General features: G+C 44.9%; 1 protein-coding gene across 1 annotated transcript in view; it reads left to right on the top strand.

Annotated features, from left to right (window-relative positions):
- The first annotated feature begins 3,332 nt into the window (after positions 1 to 3,332).
- PLRG1 (pleiotropic regulator 1) overlaps positions 3,333 to 17,955 on the top strand; it is a 68,394-nt gene continuing 53,771 nt past the window's right edge. The window contains exon 1 of the mRNA XM_040331991.1: positions 3,333 to 3,454. Coding sequence (XP_040187925.1) covers positions 3,425 to 3,454 — 30 coding nt within the window. The 5' untranslated portion in view covers positions 3,333 to 3,424. The remainder of the gene's footprint in view (positions 3,455 to 17,955) is intronic.

Here is a 17,955-nt window from a genome sequence, read left to right as displayed (position 1 = left end):
GCATTGCGTTGTATATAATGTACTATTGCTGGGATTTGTAGTCCTCTATAGCTGGTGGTATTCTCCATTGCACTGTATAATGTACTATTGCTGGGATTTGTAGTCCTCTATAGCTGGTGGTATTCTCCATTGCACTGTATAATGTACTATTGCTGGGATTTGTAGTCCTCTATAGCTGGTGGTATTCTCCATTGCACTGTATAATGTACTATTGCTGGGATTTGTAGTCCTCTATAACTGTTGGTATTCTGCATTGCGCTGTATAATGATTATACTGCACAACGCAGATTACCACTGATCAGTTATAGAGGAACTACAAATTCCAGCAATAGTACATTATATACAACGCAATGCAGAATACCAGCAGTTACAGAGGACTACAAATCCCAGCAATACATTATATAAAATGCAATGCAGATTACCACTGACCAGTTATAGAGGAACTACAAATCCCAGCAATAATACATTATACAGCGCAGTGGAGAATACCAGCAGCTATAGAGGAACAACAAACAAGTCCCAGCAATACATCATATAAAACGCAATGCAGAATACCAGCAGTTACAGAGGACTACAAATCCCAGCAATACATTATATAAAACGCAATGCAGAATACCAGCAGTTACAGAGGACTACAAATCCCAGCAGTGCAGTGTGCCATTTTTTTTTTTTTTAAACAGGAAACTTTAAAACAGGTCGGTCCCCCTTACCTGTTTCTGAACAATCTGTGCACTGGGTGGCTCCCGTCCCGACTCTCTCAACAGGTCGCCGTCGGGTTGCCTCCAGGATGATGCCGCAAGCTGCACTGCCTGCTGGTGTGGATCCGGTCCATCCGTTGCTCAGCATCCTGCAGCCCTCGACCTCGCTCCTTCGTATCATGCGGCTGAGCGCGCAGCCAGGACAACCAGGGACCAAGGACACACACACTGAGACTGAGTGACAGTCAGAGTGACTGTACAGGTCAGCGCCGCTGCGGGGACCAGGGGGGTAGGACTCGTCCTTCAGATGCCGCCCGCAGTGGCAGCCCAGCCACAGACACAAACTCGTCTCTACTATCTCGATGATCGGGCGGGCGACCGGTCAATTTTCCGCCCTGTTCCCTGGCGCGACGTAAGGCAAGTGCCCATGTTGCCTTGCACTAGCCCTGTCCCTGAACTTACTTCCAATTTCCTCGGCTGCCAATGGCGCCGATTTAAAAAAAATACAATATTCAGATCGCAGATTTTGCCGTTCTGAATACTTTTAAGTGCAAAGAAGGGATTTGGGGTATTTTAGACCCCGATCCCTCCATAAAGAGTACCTGTCACTACCTACTTAGGGTGACCACGTGTCCCGGATTGCCCGGGACAGTCCCGCATTTTGCAGGTCTGTCCCGGGCAGATTCATTCCAGGACAATACAGTGTCCCGGAATAAAACTGACACAGCCACCCCCCCCCCCCCCCAGGCCAATCTGATGCCCCCCAAAAAAAAGGCTGCCACATCACCACTTTACTCACTGACAGTACTTGTCCTGGCCGGGAATGCCTGGAGGAGCACAATCCCGCCCCCATCTTGTGATTGGAGAAATCAGAAATTCCGTCTCTTGTGTCCAATCACTGTGCTGTGATTCGTTACAGCACAAGCTGATTTTTGGGAGGGGGGGGGGGGTGGTGTCCCTGAATGGTAATTTGGAAATGTGGTCACCCTATACCTACTACTGTCACAAGGGATGTTGACATTCCTTGTGACAGCAATTAAAGCGGGATTCCACCTGCGTTTTTTTTTTTTTAAGTCAGCAGCTGTAGCTGCTGACTTTTAATAAGGACACTTACCTGTCCTAGTCTTCCGCGATGTTGGCCCCCCGACGGCGATTGCTCGGTCCTGGCGCCTCCATCCTCACTAAGGGAAACAGGCAGTGAAGCCTTACGTCTTCACTGCCCGTTTCCTACTGTGCATGTGCGGCCCTTTGTGAATGGGCTGCTGCCTCCTGGGATACAGCACAGTTACCAGAAGGCAGCACGCCCCATTCACCAGAAGACACCACAATGGAGGACGAGGCAGATGATCCACCGCGGTGGAGGAAGAGGCAGAAGAGCTACTTCCGCATAGCAACAGCCCTTTCTGGTGAGTATAAAAAAAATAAAAAATAAAAAAAAATGTTTTTGTTTTTTGGTGAAAAAAAACAGGGTGAAACTCCATTTTAAGGGACAATGTTAAAAAAATAAAAAAATTGAATAAATTAAATATTTTTTTTTTTAAGGGCCCCGTCACTGCGCGCTCGTGCAGCAAAGAAAATACATACGTAAGTCGCGCCAGCAAATGTAAACGGTGTTCAAATCACACATGTGATCGTCAGAATGAGAGCTATAAGTCTAGCAAAAGACCTCCTCTGTAAGGCCCCTTTCACACGGGGCGGATCAGTAATGATCCGTCTCCGCGTGCTCCGTAAGCTCAGCGGGGATCGCTGAGCAAGGACTGCCCTATCTTTTCTCCGCTCTCCCCTATAGAGGGATCGGATGAACGCGGACCGTATGTCCGTGTTCACCCGATCCGCAGACGGAAGAAAAAATAGGGTTTTCTTCCGTCTGCAAAATCAGATCTTTGCGGAGGAGGGTGATTACGGGTGTCAGCGGATGTTTATCCGCTGACACCCGCAATCACATAGGGACCAATGTATGTCCCTTTCTCATCTGCAAACGGACATACGGTCCGCACGTGTGAAAGGGGCCTAACTCAAACCAGGTAACCATCAAATTTTGTTAAAGAGTCGACTATGGAGATTTTTAGGTACTGTAGTTTGTCGCCATTCCACGAGTGCGTGCAATTTAAAAGCGTGACATGTTTGGTATCTTTTTACTCGGCCTAACATCATCGTTCACATTATGCAAACAAAGAAAACAAAAGAAAAATGGGCTAACTTTACCGTTTTTTTTTTTTTAATTCATGAAAGTGTGTTTTTCCCCAAATAAATGCATTATAAAGCTAGCTGCACAAATACCGTGATGTAAAATATTGCAAGGATCGCCATTTTATTCTCTAGGGTCTCTGCTAAAATAATATACAATATATATATATATATATAATGTTTCACCTTTTGTCCCCTTAAAAAAACACACCAACAGATATTGGATTAGTATGACAGACAGGAAACTATTTTCACAAGCAGACGCCATATTTTTATAGCACATGTATTTCTTTTGGCTGATCTCTTATATCTGAACACCAGTGACTGCGGCTCCTCTCCAAAAACACAAGTCCCTAGCATACAGCGTGTCGCACATGCACATTCGCCTCCAAACCATCGAGGTCGCTGTGGAGAAGCCGCTATGGCCAACTCTATTGTTTTTTTTCCCCATTTCCGGTTCGGGAACGTCACATCCGGTGTGGTTTGTGTTGCTACGGCGGTGCAGCTTCCTCTCGTTGATCCTGTAGTGCTTGGCCAGGATGTCTCAGCGGGAATGGGGCGTAGTGGAGGTGAGTGGCAGAGCGCTGTGTCTGGGTGTGTGTCAGCACTGCTATCATGCCCCTGTGTGTGTGGGGACGTGTGTAATAAATGAGGTGACATGTCCAGATGGATGGATGGGAGGGGGGATACCACTTCCCACGTGTGTTGTGTGACGGAGGTAAACACACACACGATGTGCATTAGGTGAGGTTCGTGGATTGTATGAATGGTAAATAATCATTTCCAAATAGGAAGGTATCAGAACTGGAGCAGCCGAGCATGGCAACCAGTCAGCTTCTAGCTTTCATTTCCAGAGCATAAAGAATTCAAGTCAGCAATACTTACCTGTCATTCATCGGTGTGCCTGGTGCTGGGATACGTCTGTGTTCATTGGCTGGCAGGGTCAGCCATCTCTGCACTCAGGATCAGCACAGCTCAGTGTACATTCAAAGGAAGACTGTCAGCAGGCAGGTCAGTGTGTTGTATTGCAGAGGAGACCTAGCATGTTCCTTGTGCAGTAAAGAACCTGCCTGATTCCTCTTCTGCTACAGGGTGGCCGCCCTGTGCGGAATCACCTACAGTGTATATGTAAGTGATTCTGGATAGTGGGTTTGGCGCTTCTGCTGTGATTTGTCAGAGCAGAAGCCAATCCGCGGTTTCCGGCAAATGGATGTGCAGCTTCGTCCTGACGTGGGAAGGGGTGGATTTCTGTGTTCCTGCAAAGCAGGTAATAAAATCGATCACTTTCCTTAGTAAAAGCATCACACATAGTACACACAGACACCGCCTAGGCACACATTTAACCCTTTGATCGCCATTGATGGTAACCCCTTCCCAGCTAGTGTCATTAGTACAGTGACGGTGCATATTTTTAGCACTGATCTCTGTATTAGTGTCATTGGTTACCCCCAAGTGTCAGAATGTCCGCTGCAATATCGCAGTCCCGCTATAAGTCACCGGTGGAGGGTCAGCTCACACCAGATGCAGTTCTGTGCGTTTTTTTCACTACTAAAAATGCATGCACAGTAGAGCTGCACAATTAATTGTTAAAAAATCGTGATCTTGATTCAACCCCCCTAAAGATCTCCAATGCAGAGTTTGCTGATTCTTTCATATAACAAGCGGAGAGACTTTTCTGCTCACTCAGCTGTCAAAAGAAAAAATCTGGGCAGTCTGCCAAGTTTAGATCAAGGGGATAAACTTGTGTGTGTGTAAAGAAAAAATCGGGCAGTCTGCCAAGTTTGTAACAACATGAATCATTGTAACTAACTTCCTTCTTGGATCAAACTTCTGTGTGTAAGGGCCGGCTAACACTACTGCGACTTCAAAATCACGTGATTTTACTGTGATTTTTGCCACGATTCACGGCTGCAATTTCAGGGAATGCCAGTCTATAGAGCAGAATTTGCATCGCACAGGACCCTTTTTTGATGCAGCTTAGATTCGCAACGCATTGATGTGAACAGCACTCATGGAAAACTATGTTGGTAAAATGACTTGCGAATTTGAGCATTCGCAACGGATCAAATTCGCAATAGAATTTGCAGCAGTGTCAACTGGCCCTAAATGCAGGAAGTTTAACCACTTAAAGTCCAAATCTTTTTCTGACACTTGTTTCTTAAAGCGGAGTTCCACCCAAAAGTGGAAAATCCACTCCTCGCCCCCTTAAATGCCATGGGGGCTTCAGGAGGAGTGGGACATCCTGCCTCCTTCCTCCGAAGGGGCCACTAAGGCGATACGTCATATCGCCTTTTGACGGCCCCTCCCTGTTGGCATCGCCTGGGACACGTGACAGGTCCCAGGCGATCGCCTGTCCAATTAGAAAGCGCAGCGCATGCGCAGTGAGTGCCCAGCCATGAAGCCGAAAGCTGTCACGGTCGGGTGCCCACAGTAGCAATGAGGACGCCGGCCGGAGAGGGTGAGAGAGGACCGGAGCTCTGGCGGGCGCATCGCTGGAACGTGGAACAGGTAAGTGTATGTTTATTAAAAGCCAGCAGCTACACTTTTTGTAGCTGCTGACTTTTAATAAACATGAAAAATGCCTGGAACACCACTTTTAACTTGCAATAAAAATTATTTTGGCTAGAAAATTACTTGGAACACCCAAACATTGTGTGTATGTATGTATATGTGTGTGTATATGTGTGTGTATATATATATATATATATATATATATATATATATATATATATATATATATATTATATTTTTTAGCAGAGACCCTAGGGATTAAAATGGCAATTGCTGCAATATTTTATGTTGCACTGTATTTGCCCAGTGGTCTTTCAAAATTCAAATGCAATTTTTTGGGGAAAAATACACTTCAATGAAAAAATGTAATAAAAAAACCCAGAAAAGTTAGCCCAATATTTTGGGTTTTAATGTGAAAGATGATGTTGCGCCGCGAGAATCGTGATCTATCTTCTAAGCCAAAAAATCGTGATTCTCATTTTGGCCAGAATCATGCAGCTCTAATGCACAGTGTTTTCCATGTATTCCAATGGCTCTTGTTCACACCCCACCATGTCAGTTTCTGGCCAGTTGCTGCATCAGAAACTAACTGGAACTGACTGCAGTGGTGTGAACTAGAGCCATTGGAATGCATGGAAAATACTGTGCATGCATTTTCAGGGCCAGTTCACACCACAAAAATGCACTCCGGATCAGTTTTTGCTTACAGTTCACACCACACCCAGTTCCAGTGTGTTTTTGATACAGTTTTCTAGGTTCTAGTACAGGTCTGTGCTGGAAACTGACTGCACTGTTGTGAACTAGAGACAAGGGATGAGCTCCGGCGTGTTCGCACAGTCCACGTGCAGAGCCCGCCAGGAAGTCTGCATGGCGATGCGCTAATCGCAGGCAGGGAGACATTGTCCCGATGCGTGGCTGCAGAGATCGGGAAATGTCTCGCTGCCTGTGATTAGCGCAGCATAGTGCCGACTTCCTGGCGGGCTCCACACGTGGACTGTGCGAACACGCCGGAGCTCATCCCTACTAGAGATATTGGAATACATGGAAAACACTGCATGCATTTTTAGTGCAGAAAAAAAGCGCACAGAATGCCATCTGGTAGAGCTGCACGATTCTGGCTAAAATGATAATCGCAATTTTTTTGCTTAGAAGATAGATCAAGATTCTCGCGGCGGGCCCTCATCTATCACATTAAAACCACAAAAATTTGTCTAACTTTGCTGTTTCGTTTTTATTTTAAATTAGTTGAAGTGTATTTTTTTTCTCAAAAAATTGCATTTGAAAGACCGCTGGGCAAAAATACAGTGTGACATAAAATATTGCAGCAATTGCCACCAAAGGAAACTCTATTTGTGGGGAAAGAAAGGACGCCAATTTTGTTTGGGAGCCACGTCGCACGACCGCGCAATTGTCAGTTAAAGCGACGCAGTGCCGAATCACAAAAAGTGGCCCGGTCATTGACCAGCAAAATGGTCCGGGGCTGAAGTGGTTAATGCAGACAATGCATTAGGGTTAAAAAAAGAAAAACCTTTAGGCCTGGTAAACACTTAAAGTTTTTTTTATTCAACCCAGAGGACTGAAATAGGGGAACTTGTGAGGAAATTACTGTAATAACGATACAATGCTAGTACAGTGATCTCTCTGCTGTGCTCTCCTGTGTTCTGACAGGGAGACTGGCAGCACTGTTCGGATGCCGATATTCGGCCTGTGTGTATCAGGCTTTAGCCTTTACAGCCACTTGGAGTTCACAGGCTGCCATTGCTGAGAAAGAAAAGAATATCAGGGAGCTAAGATGGGACACTATCCTTGTAAGTTTATGTCTAAACCTAAGTTTGTGTCTCCCTGGCAGCAGAGTTTGTGCGGTCACTTCTCCTGAATACTGCAATAACTGAGCAGCAAATTATATCTTGTGATGTATTTCAGTGGCTCATCCAACCCCTGGGCGCCACCATTATGGCACTAGCGTTAATGCGTCTACAGGCTCTGCCTAGCCTTTGTGTCCTGAGTTTGTTCCATCAGGCCATTTGTGCTATGGAAATAAATGCAGCACGCACAACGAAAGGGAAGATGTCACCTGCACTAGACTTCAGTCACAGGAACTCCTCTGTGCTGCTTGTCATTAGGAGGCCTTTGTATGTGTTCTATAAAGTTGTGAACTTCTACTGCCTACTTTGCACAACATTCTGATCTATAAATGGAAGAGGAAGACCTTTCATTCATCTACCTGTCTTCCATTCATAGTGTGCTTTTCATTCATAGAAGCTACAACTTTTATGAATGGAGTGGGGGGGTGCAAAGGTCAGGCACTTTTGATTGAGTGTCTGTCACAGCTCGGTTGACTCTATTAACCACTTGCCGCCCGCCGATGACATATTGACGTCGGCAAAGTGGTTGTAGAATCCTGACTGGACGTCTTATGACGTCCTCAGGGCGCACATCGCGGCGATCGTTGTTGCAGGGTGTCAGTCTGACACCCCGCAACACCGATCTCGGTAAAGAGTCTCTCACGGAGACTCTTTACCACGTGATCAGCCGTGTCCAATCACGGCTGATCACGATGTAAACAGGAAGAGCCGTTGATGGCTCTTCCTCACTCGGGTCTGACAGACGCGAGTAGAGGAGAGCCGATCGGCGGCTCTCCTGACAGGGGGGGTTCGTGCTGATTGTTTATCAGCGCAGCCCCCCCTCGGATCGCCACATGGACAAAAAAAAAGATGCCAATCAGTGCCCACAAATGGGCACTGACTGGCAACATAAGTAAATCAGTGCCGCCCCACAGTGTCGATCAGTGCCGCCCATGAGTGCCCATCAGTGCCGCCCCACAGTGTCGATGAGTGCCGCCCATGAGTGCCGCATACCAGCGCCGCCAATCAGTGCCACCTCATCTGTGCCCGTCAGTACTACCTCATCGATGTCCATCAGTGCCATCTCATCTGTGCCCATCAGTGCCGCCATATCAGTGCCCGTAATTGAAAGAGAAAACTTACTTATTTACAAAAAAAATTACAGAAAAAAATAAAAACGTTTTTCCCCCCAAATTTTCAGTCTTTTTTAGTTGTTGCACAAAAAAAAAAACCTGCAGAGGTGATCAAATACCACCAAAAAAAGCTCTATTTGTGGGGAAAAAAGGACGCCAATTTTGTTTGGGTACAGTGTAGCATGACCGCGCAATTGCCATTCAAAGTGCGACAGTGCTGAAAGCTGAAAATTGGCTTGGGCGGGAAGGTGCGTAAGTGCCTGGTATGGAAGTGGTTAAAGTGGTAGTAAAGGCTTTTATTTGAATTCATACCTACAGGTAAGCCTATAATAAGACAAACCTATAGGTACAGTAAATATCACACCATAAATGTGCACCGTTAGGATATATTTACTTTAGTAGCACCGGTTAGGTCACTGGCGTATGCGCGCTCTGTGGGTGGCGTGTTTATATATATATATATATATTATGATCGACTTGCCTAAAACGATGTCACAGCCGCAGCACAGATCTCTGTGGATGGCATGTGATCCATTGAGAGCGCAGTGCTCATATGCCGATGAAGTACCACCTGCTACACATGTAAATATGATGCATTTTTAGAAAATGTTTACCGTACCTACAGGTAAGCCTTTTGTATAGGCTTACCTGTAGATACAAGATAAATATCGGCATTTGCTACCGCTTTAACTCAAGAAAACACTTTCTTTTGCCTCTTCCAAATGTCTTCATTGTCCCACTGTATGTAGCAATGTTACCACCCTCTCTTGCTTGTTCTCAGCATTGTGAAAATAAAGTGCAGCGCCTGAAAGTGTAAAGCACTCTCCATATACTGGGAAATGCTATAAACGTGAGGACAAGTGTTGTCCAATCATACAAACAACATGTGTGATTATGAAACTGGTAATAATGTGTAGTCCACAATGGTAACTAGTGCTAGTGACCATAAAATACAATTTAGTGTATATGAATAATGTCCATCCGAATACAGTGAAGGCATCAGAGTCTATGCAAGATGTACCCCAGAGGATTGGGCTGACTATGCGCATTTGACCCACCACCGTATGGTGTTTCTGGGTCCATCACAGCCAGTAAGGGTATTCAACCTTTTCTTACTCTGATGATTGGTAATATCTCTGAATGGGATTCCAGACACAATGACATTGGAAAGAAAAAGGCTCCATCTCTTGCATAGACTCTGACGCCTTCAATGTATTCGGATGGACATTATTCATATACACTAAATTGTATTTTATGGTCACTAGCACTAGTTACCATTGTGGACTACACATTATTACCAGTTTCATAATCACACATGTTTGTATGATTGGACAACACTTGTCCTCACGTTTATAGCATTTCCCAGTATATGGAGAGTGCTTTACACTTTCAGGCGCTGCACTTTATTTTCACATTATCCACAATTTTTCCTTTTGTTGTGCGGGGAGCCACTATAGATACTACACATTGGAGGAGCACAGTATATTTATAATTTTTGTTCTCTGCATTGACTATAGACTATGGGATTTCTAATGTGCATAGAGCAGTTCACATGAGCGCTACTAACTTGCAGTGCTTGTTGCAATCAAATGGAAATAAGAGAGGGAAAAAAGGGGTTTCTGAGCTTATGGAGGATGTTACTAGGAGACAGAAACACAGTAAGACCCCTTTCACACTGAGGAGATTTTCAGGCGGTACAGCGCTAAAAATAGCCAGAGGGCTTTCACACTGAGGCAATGCACTGGCGGGAGAGAAAAAAATCTCCTGTTAGCAGCATCTTTGGAGCGGTGAGAGGAGCGGCATGTATACCACTCCTTCCCATTTAAAACAATTGGAAACCGCGGCAATGCGCCTCTGTAGAGGCGCATTGCGGGCGGTATTAACCCTTTATTGGCCGCTAGCGGGGGTTAATACCGCACCGCTATCGGCCGATTCCCGCGGTATAGCGCCGCTATTCTTTGCGGCGCTATACCGCCACCGTGGCTCCCGCTCCAATGTGAAAGGGGCCTAAGAAACAATTATTCAAATAAATTTACAGGGCCAATCTTAGCCCAGTTTGGGTGGCTCCTTCCACCCCTCCAGTGCAGTCATTATGGCGAATGCACAGATATAATCCAAAGAGCTCTGCCCAGCTATCGGGTCCTGAAAGAGCCCTTTGCCATGTTTGCGCATGTGCAGAATATTTCCCACCCATGTAAAAGGTAGCAAATTTTGGACTCCTGTAATACCCATCTTTCTGCATGTGTGGGAGTAAGATACACGTGCGCAGATGTGCTTCAGGGTTTTCATTAACGGACGCTCTGCAGCACACATGCACAGAATCTGGGAGGGGGTGGGGCAGCAGAGGTCGTTCTTGCCCAGGGGAGAAGTGCTGCTTTGCAGTGCGATAAATCTTTAACAATATGAATAAAGAAACTTTTTATTCAGTTGGAAGAAAGGAGAGGGGGGGGGGGCAGGTCAAGATGAGATTAGGTTTGGGTGAGGTTCTTTAAAGTGATTGTAATGTAAAGTCTCTTATTTTTCCTATAAAAATAATAAATATGTTATACTTACCTGCTCTGTTGCAGTTGATTTGCACAGAGCAGCCAGGATCCCTCTTCTGGGATCCTGGCCTTTCCCTCCTGTTCAGTGTCCCCACAGCAGGCAGCTTACTATGGGGGCACCCAAGCAGAGTCACAGCTCCCCGTGTCCATTCAGACACGGAGCCCCCTCCCTATCCCCTGATTGGCTTGCTGACTTTGACAGCAGCAGCCAATTGTACTGCTGCTGTGTCTCAGCCAATCAGGAGGGAGACTCTTGGACGGCTGAGACACTCAACATTGCTGCACAGAGAGAGGGACCTTAGCTTAGTGTTAGGGGGGCTGCTGCACACAGAAGGCTTTTTAGCTTAATACATAGAATGCATTAAGATAAAAAAAAATCTTCTGCCTTTATGATCTCTTTAAGTAGTGGATGTGTATGGATTACTTTTTGGAGAATAAAGGACAAGTTCACCTTTAAAAAAAACTGATGGGCACACTGGCAGCAATTGATGGTCACAGCCGTTGCGCTTGATGTTGTTTTTTCTCTTTTTTTCAGTTTGGCCCCTTTCACACGGGCCGGATCAGTAATGATCCACCCCGTAAACCTCCGCTTGCTCAGCAGGGATCGCTCCGTTGATCCCCGCTGAGCCAGCGGGTGACAGGGTGGTCCCCGCACACTGTGCAGGGACCACCCTGTCATCTCCGCTCTCCTCTATGGGGGGCTCGGATGAACACGGACCGTCTGTCCGTGTTCATCCGATCCGCCAGACGGATGGAAAAGTAGTTTTTTTCTCTGTCACACTTTGGCGGGTCGAATGTCAGTGGGCATGTCACCGCTGACATCCGCGGCTCCATAGAGGAGCACTGAGTGCCCGTTCAGGTCCGCCTAAAAACCTGGCAGGCCGACCTGAACGGGCGCTCCGTGTGAAAGAGCCCTTTGTTTGCGCCCCCCACCAATATAAATTTAGCACCAGCCACCACTGAATTTAGGCTAAAATTAGGATTGAATCCCCTCCTCCCCTTCCATGCAGCAGCATTTTGAGAGTAATTTCTGTGGTTTTATTTTCTGTCATGTTTCCTGTGATATATATCCAACTTCTATCAATCTTCTATTCCCTAGGCTTGCATCATTTTATTCTACTGCATTACTGGCGGTTTGTCATGATTTTATTCTGCACATGATCTGAAACTTCTTAGTGCATTGATCACTTGGTGAATGCTGCCCTAGGAAAGAAGATAACGGTAGTTTGCTGTGTATTTGGTATGCATAGTAAGCCTTCAGATAGATAATGCGTAGTAATTCAGATCATGTTCCTATCTGACTGTCTGGAGGAGCTGAACACTTACAAATAGCTGGCTAGAAATCATACTGTTCTAATAAATGCATACCTTGTGATTGTAGGCACAGATCTTTTTTTTCTTGCAGCATTTCTTACTTCCAAATGTATTATGTTCCGAATGTGAATGTAGTAAATTTGTTATAAGAAAAACAAATGCAGAAAATGCTAGTCGCCTATAACTATGTTGAACCATTCGCTTTAAAGTGTATGTAAAGCCTAAAACTGACCATACATTTGGGGAGATTTACTAAACCTGGAGAGTTCAAAGTCTGGTGCAGCTTTGCATAGAAACCAATAAGCTTCCAGGTTTTATTGCCAAAGCTTTAAGCTGGGTTCACACCTAATGGCGATGTGGCTCCCAGCAGGGGTTCTGTGTAGGGATGAGCTCCGGCATGTTCGCACAGTCCATGTGCAGAGTCTGCCAGGAAGTCTGCACGGCGCTGCGCTAACCACAGGCAGGGAGACATTTCCAGATCTCTGCAACAGAGCATCGGGACAATGTCTCCCTGCCTGTGATTAGCACAGCGCCGTGCAGACTTCCTGGCGGACTCTGCACGTGGGGTGTGCGAACATGCCGGAGCTCATCCCTAGTTCTGTGCATCCTGGTTCACCGTTCCAGGTCCTAGTTCATGCTGAAACGGACTAAAAGACACACAGGGCTTCTGTGCCGATTTGCAACGGAGCCACTTTTGTGTGTGGATGGTTGTAAACATGCAAAAACCTTAATAAAAACTATTGTAAAAAAAAAAAGAATTCCTCCAGCAGTTCCATGAATGCATCTGCCTGGACCACACACACTATTTTGCAAAATTGCATCAATTTACCCTGGATCGATGTAAGCTTGCAAAGCAATGTAAGTGGGCAAGGACTGCGCAATGATACAAAGGCTCAGAGCCGCAGGTCCAGATAGCCTTTTTTTAGTTTTGGGTGCACAGGCTGTCTCAGGGCTGTAACACCTTTAGATTGATATTACCTGAGCTGAGCTGCAGTTATGGGTGAAAACCACGAAGAAGCAGAGGAGCTTGCTTGTAGAGTTACCATGAGGAGATATGGGGAGAAGCTGGCTACCAGTCAACCAACAGCTGAAAAAGATTGTCACCAGAGAAAGTGGGAGCCCCAATTCACTAACCACCATCGTACAAGGGGGACTGACTACCAGTAAACGGGGGACTAACCACCAGTATACAGCAGGACTGCTCACCAGTATACAGGAGAACTGACCACTATTAAATAAGGGGAGTGACCACTAGTATACAACAGAACTGACTGGCAGTATACAAGGAAACAGACCACCAGTATACAGGATAACTATCCACCATAGTACATGGGGTATTGCACGCTGTTTCAACTTACATTGAAATTTTTTCCACTCTGCTCGCTCCCACTGCCCTGCCTCCTCCTGACCCCGCGCCTGTAATAGACAGAATGCGGGTCCAATGCCGAGATGTGGTGTTTATCATAGGCGCAGGGTCAGGCGGAGGCGGGGCTGTGGGAGCGAGCAGAGCGGAGGAAATTTCAATGTAAGTTGTAACAGCTTGCTATACCGCTCTGCGATCCCACGGCTCTTCGCTTCCTCTATGCCATCGGGGTGATCACTGGGAGAATGGCTCGCGATTCACCCCGTTCACCATCGGTGCTCGCCCCCCCCCCCCCTCCCAGGCAGCCCAGCTCCTCGCCAGACCTCATTTTTCACTCGCAAAATGCGAGTAGGCGAGTGGAAAATTTGAGGTGTGAATAAATGTTGAATAAATATAAGTGACTGATCTAACAAATGTCTAAAAATACCAGAAAAATACAAATAAATGATATATGTGCATGAGTGAATTATCACAATGCTATGAACATGATATGGTGATAGTCCAAAAAAGGGGTGAAAAGAAAAAAAAAATTGTATATATAGTGATTAATGTCCAAAGACAAAAGCAAAAACAAAATGCCAATAATGGAGATTGTTGCTAAGAAGATGTTGTCCTATCAAACAGAGCATTACTGGTACGCTGATAGATGTCATACAATGCTATCCATTTAACGATAAGTGAATGGCTGCTTACTGGATCGATGGTAATATTGAGCTCACAGCTGGACGAACCTGCCCTTGGAAGAATCCTTTTGATATTCCACACACGGATCGATCATGGGTTCCAATGCTGGACACTGGATATGGTTCCCAAGCCGCTGCAGATAGTTCCAGGGTCCCTCGGACACAGGGATGAGTGGTGTGTTTTTCCTTAGTTGCATACTGCCGTGCATGGCGAAGTGGTTTCCACAGACCGCTGTATTTGTACAGCAGTCTTTCAAATGCAATTTTTCGGGGAAAAAACACACTGGCAACCAGTTAAAATGGTAAAAATTGACTCAACCTTTCTGTTATGCGTCTGTGTGCCGCATGGAGAAGAGAACGATCAGGAAAGAATTGTCTGAGGATTTGAGAACAGAAATTGTGGAAAAGCATAGGCTATCTCAAGGTTACAAGTCCATCTCCAGAGATCTTGGTGTTCCTATGTCCATTGTGCGTAACGTTGTCAAGAAGTTTACAGCCCATAGCACTGTAGCTAATGTCCCTCGACATGGACAAAAGGAAAAAATTATCAAAGAGATTTGCCAAAACTTACTTGAGGAAGCCAAAATTCTTTTGGGAGAATGTGCTGTGCACAGACTAAACAAAATTACAGCTTTTCGGTAACGTCCATTATTATACTGTTTTCTGAAAAAGAGAATTGGCTATTTAAAGAAAGGAATACAGTCCCTACAGTAAAACATGGTGGAGGTTCACTGATGTTTTCAGGCACTGGTTGTCTTGACCATGTGCATGGCATTAAGAAATGCAAAGACTACCAAAGAATTCTGTGGTGCAAAGTAGGGCCCAGTGTCAGAAAGTTGGGCCTCCGTCAAAAGTCATGGGTCTAACGGCAAGACCATGGGGCAAAGCACACGTCAAAAAGCACCCAAAAATGGTTTACGACAAAGCGCTGGAGCGTACCGAACTAACCAGCAATGAATCCAGATCTTTAATCCTGTTACGCACCTTTGGAAAGATCTCAAAGCAGCAGTTGGGAAAAGGAACCCTTCCAATCTGAGAGAACAGGAGCAGTTGGCGAAAGAGTGGTCAAATTCCAGTAGCGGCACGTAAGAAACTCATTGATGGTTACAGGAAGCGATTTGATTTCAGTTATTTGATTTGCTACAAATATTAAATTGAGGGTGCCAATAATTTTGTGCAGTCCATTTTTTGTTTTGCATGGAATGTGTCAGATTTGGCTTTTTGTTTCTCCACTTTTTGGTGTCCTACCTTCCCCCACCCCCTTTAGATCAGAATTTCCCCTTAACCACTTCCTGTCCACTGTACTTGTATATACAGAATCTCATAAAAGTGAGTACACCCCTCACATTTTTGTAAATATTTTATTATATCTTTTCATGTGACAACACTGAAGAAATGACACTTTGCTACAATGTAAAGTAGTGAGTGTACAGCTTGTATAACGGTGTAAATTTGCTGTCCCCTAACAACACACAGCCATTAATGTCTAAACAGCTGGCAATAAAAGTTAGTACACCCTTAAGTGAAAATGTCCAAATTGGTACCAAAGGGTCAATATTTTGTGTGGCCACCATTATATTTCTCTATATTTCTTAATCCTCTTGGGCATGGAGTTCACCAGAGCTTCACAGGTTGCTACTGGAGTCCTCTTCCACTCTGGTGGATGTTAGAGACCTTGCGCTCCTCCACTTTCCATTTGAGGATGCCCCACAGATGCTCAATAGGATTTAGGTCTGGAGACATGGGTCGCCGCGGTGCCCTTACGTGAAGGTGGGATTGGGTTCCTGTGTTTGACAGGTATCCTCTCACCCCCCAAAGGGTGTCAAATGTGCCACCGGAGGGGGGGAGGAAGCAGCTAAGCGGAGCTTCCACTTTTGGGTGGAACGCTGCTTTAATCTACCGTAGATTGTTGCCATTCCACAGGCATGTGCAATTTTAAAGTGTGACATGTTGGGTATCTATTTGCGCAGCGTAGCATAATCTTTTTTTTATTTTACCACAAAATTGGATATTCTACTCGGTAAAATAAATTTTAGTGTGCATTTTTTTTTTCTTCCCGAAAATCTACATTTGGTAAACCACTGCACAAATATTGTGAGACATAAAAAAATGTAAAAACCTACCATTTATTATCCTGGGACTTTTGCAAATACTACAATGCACATGTGTCACTCTAGGATAAAATCAATACTAAAATGTGCATAAGGGCTTCAAACAGCAATCGCCTTCACGCATGTAAATGTCTATACATAGACCATGCAAACAGAGTGAATACATTCCTAATTAATTAATTTACACTGTATATAACTTCTAAATTGTGTCTGAGTTCATAGAGATTAAAACAGTCTTTTGTATTAAAAAGTAAAAACGATCTTCATCGTGCCCTGTAATACTTGCTTCATGCAGTGCAAAGAACACCACAACCACTGTGCATAACAGATGTGTCCTTGCCTTAAAGGAGTTTTAAATTAAAAAAAAATGTTCACCTTAATGCATTCTATGCTTTAAGGTGAAAAAACATCTGGTGTTGCGACCCCCCCCCCCCCCCCCCCCAGCGCTGCTGTCAATCACATCCAGTGACGCGCCGAGGGGCGGGGCCGAGTGATACAGTGAGCTGCTATGGCCGCTCGCTGTATCACGGGAGCGCGCACGCAATTACTGACCACCATGCGAGCTCTCGCATGACTGTGGCGAGTAATTGCGGGGGGGATAGAGACAGCCGCCAAGGGACCCCAGAAGACGTGGATCAGGGCCGCTCTGTGCAAAACGAACTGCACAGTGGAGGTAAGTATAACATGTTTGTTATTTTAAAGGAAAAATAATTTTTCCTTTAGTGACCCTTTAAATGTTGGACCCCACTAATCATATGACAGTGCTTGGTTATAGTATAGTAAGCTCCTTGTTTCCCTGCTCCACCTGGTAAAGCCACTACATGGTCACCTTAGCAGATAGGATATTTTACCCTTTGGGGTGTTATGAAATGGAATTGACACTGCCCTGTTTTTCTTCCCATCATGTTAGTAAAGGCCTCACGGACACTGGACGTTTTTTACAGCTGCTGTTTTTTTTTTCTGCAGTCAGTAAACTTCCCATCATGTTATCCTATGTGTCCAATGACACACAGACTTTTATCAGTGATTTTTGGCAGGGCTGTTGTCACCTGGGGGGTAAAAAAACAGAACTACTATGTTTTGAAAGTTTTTCAGTAAAAGCTTTTGTGGCAAAACTTGCGTTTTTAATGCAGCATTTTACAGCTAAAGCTACTGGCGTTTTTGTAACGTGCATGGGGCCTAAATTATGTTGAGTTTGGAACATTACGTTTTTTTTTATTATTTTTCATCCTTTTTGTTTTTTAGTTGGCTTATTTTAATGAAAAAGATTTGTAGACGTGACAAGATTCATTTAAGATGATTAGTGATCACACGCACAGCATGTTTAAAGATAATACATAATCCGAGACTGAGAGCATTGCATAACAGAATATTTATCATCCGATGAAATATTACCTCCATTCTTTTGTTCTAATCCCAGTACTGTCTGCTTTGGAAAGCCTACAGCATTTTAGTAAGACGTTTCTGCGTACGAGCAATATTTGTACAGCGGAGCTGCTATACTATACACATCATTATCCAGTATCATTATTATGCAAAATAAATGCCTTAAGCCATGATTCTCATAT

Source organism: Rana temporaria, chromosome 1, assembly GCF_905171775.1.
Source record: "Rana temporaria chromosome 1, aRanTem1.1, whole genome shotgun sequence".
In the NCBI taxonomy this organism is placed as follows: domain Eukaryota; kingdom Metazoa; phylum Chordata; class Amphibia; order Anura; family Ranidae; genus Rana; species Rana temporaria.
The sequence above is the reverse complement of the archived record's forward strand: the minus strand, read 5'-3'. Positions and strand labels throughout refer to the sequence as shown.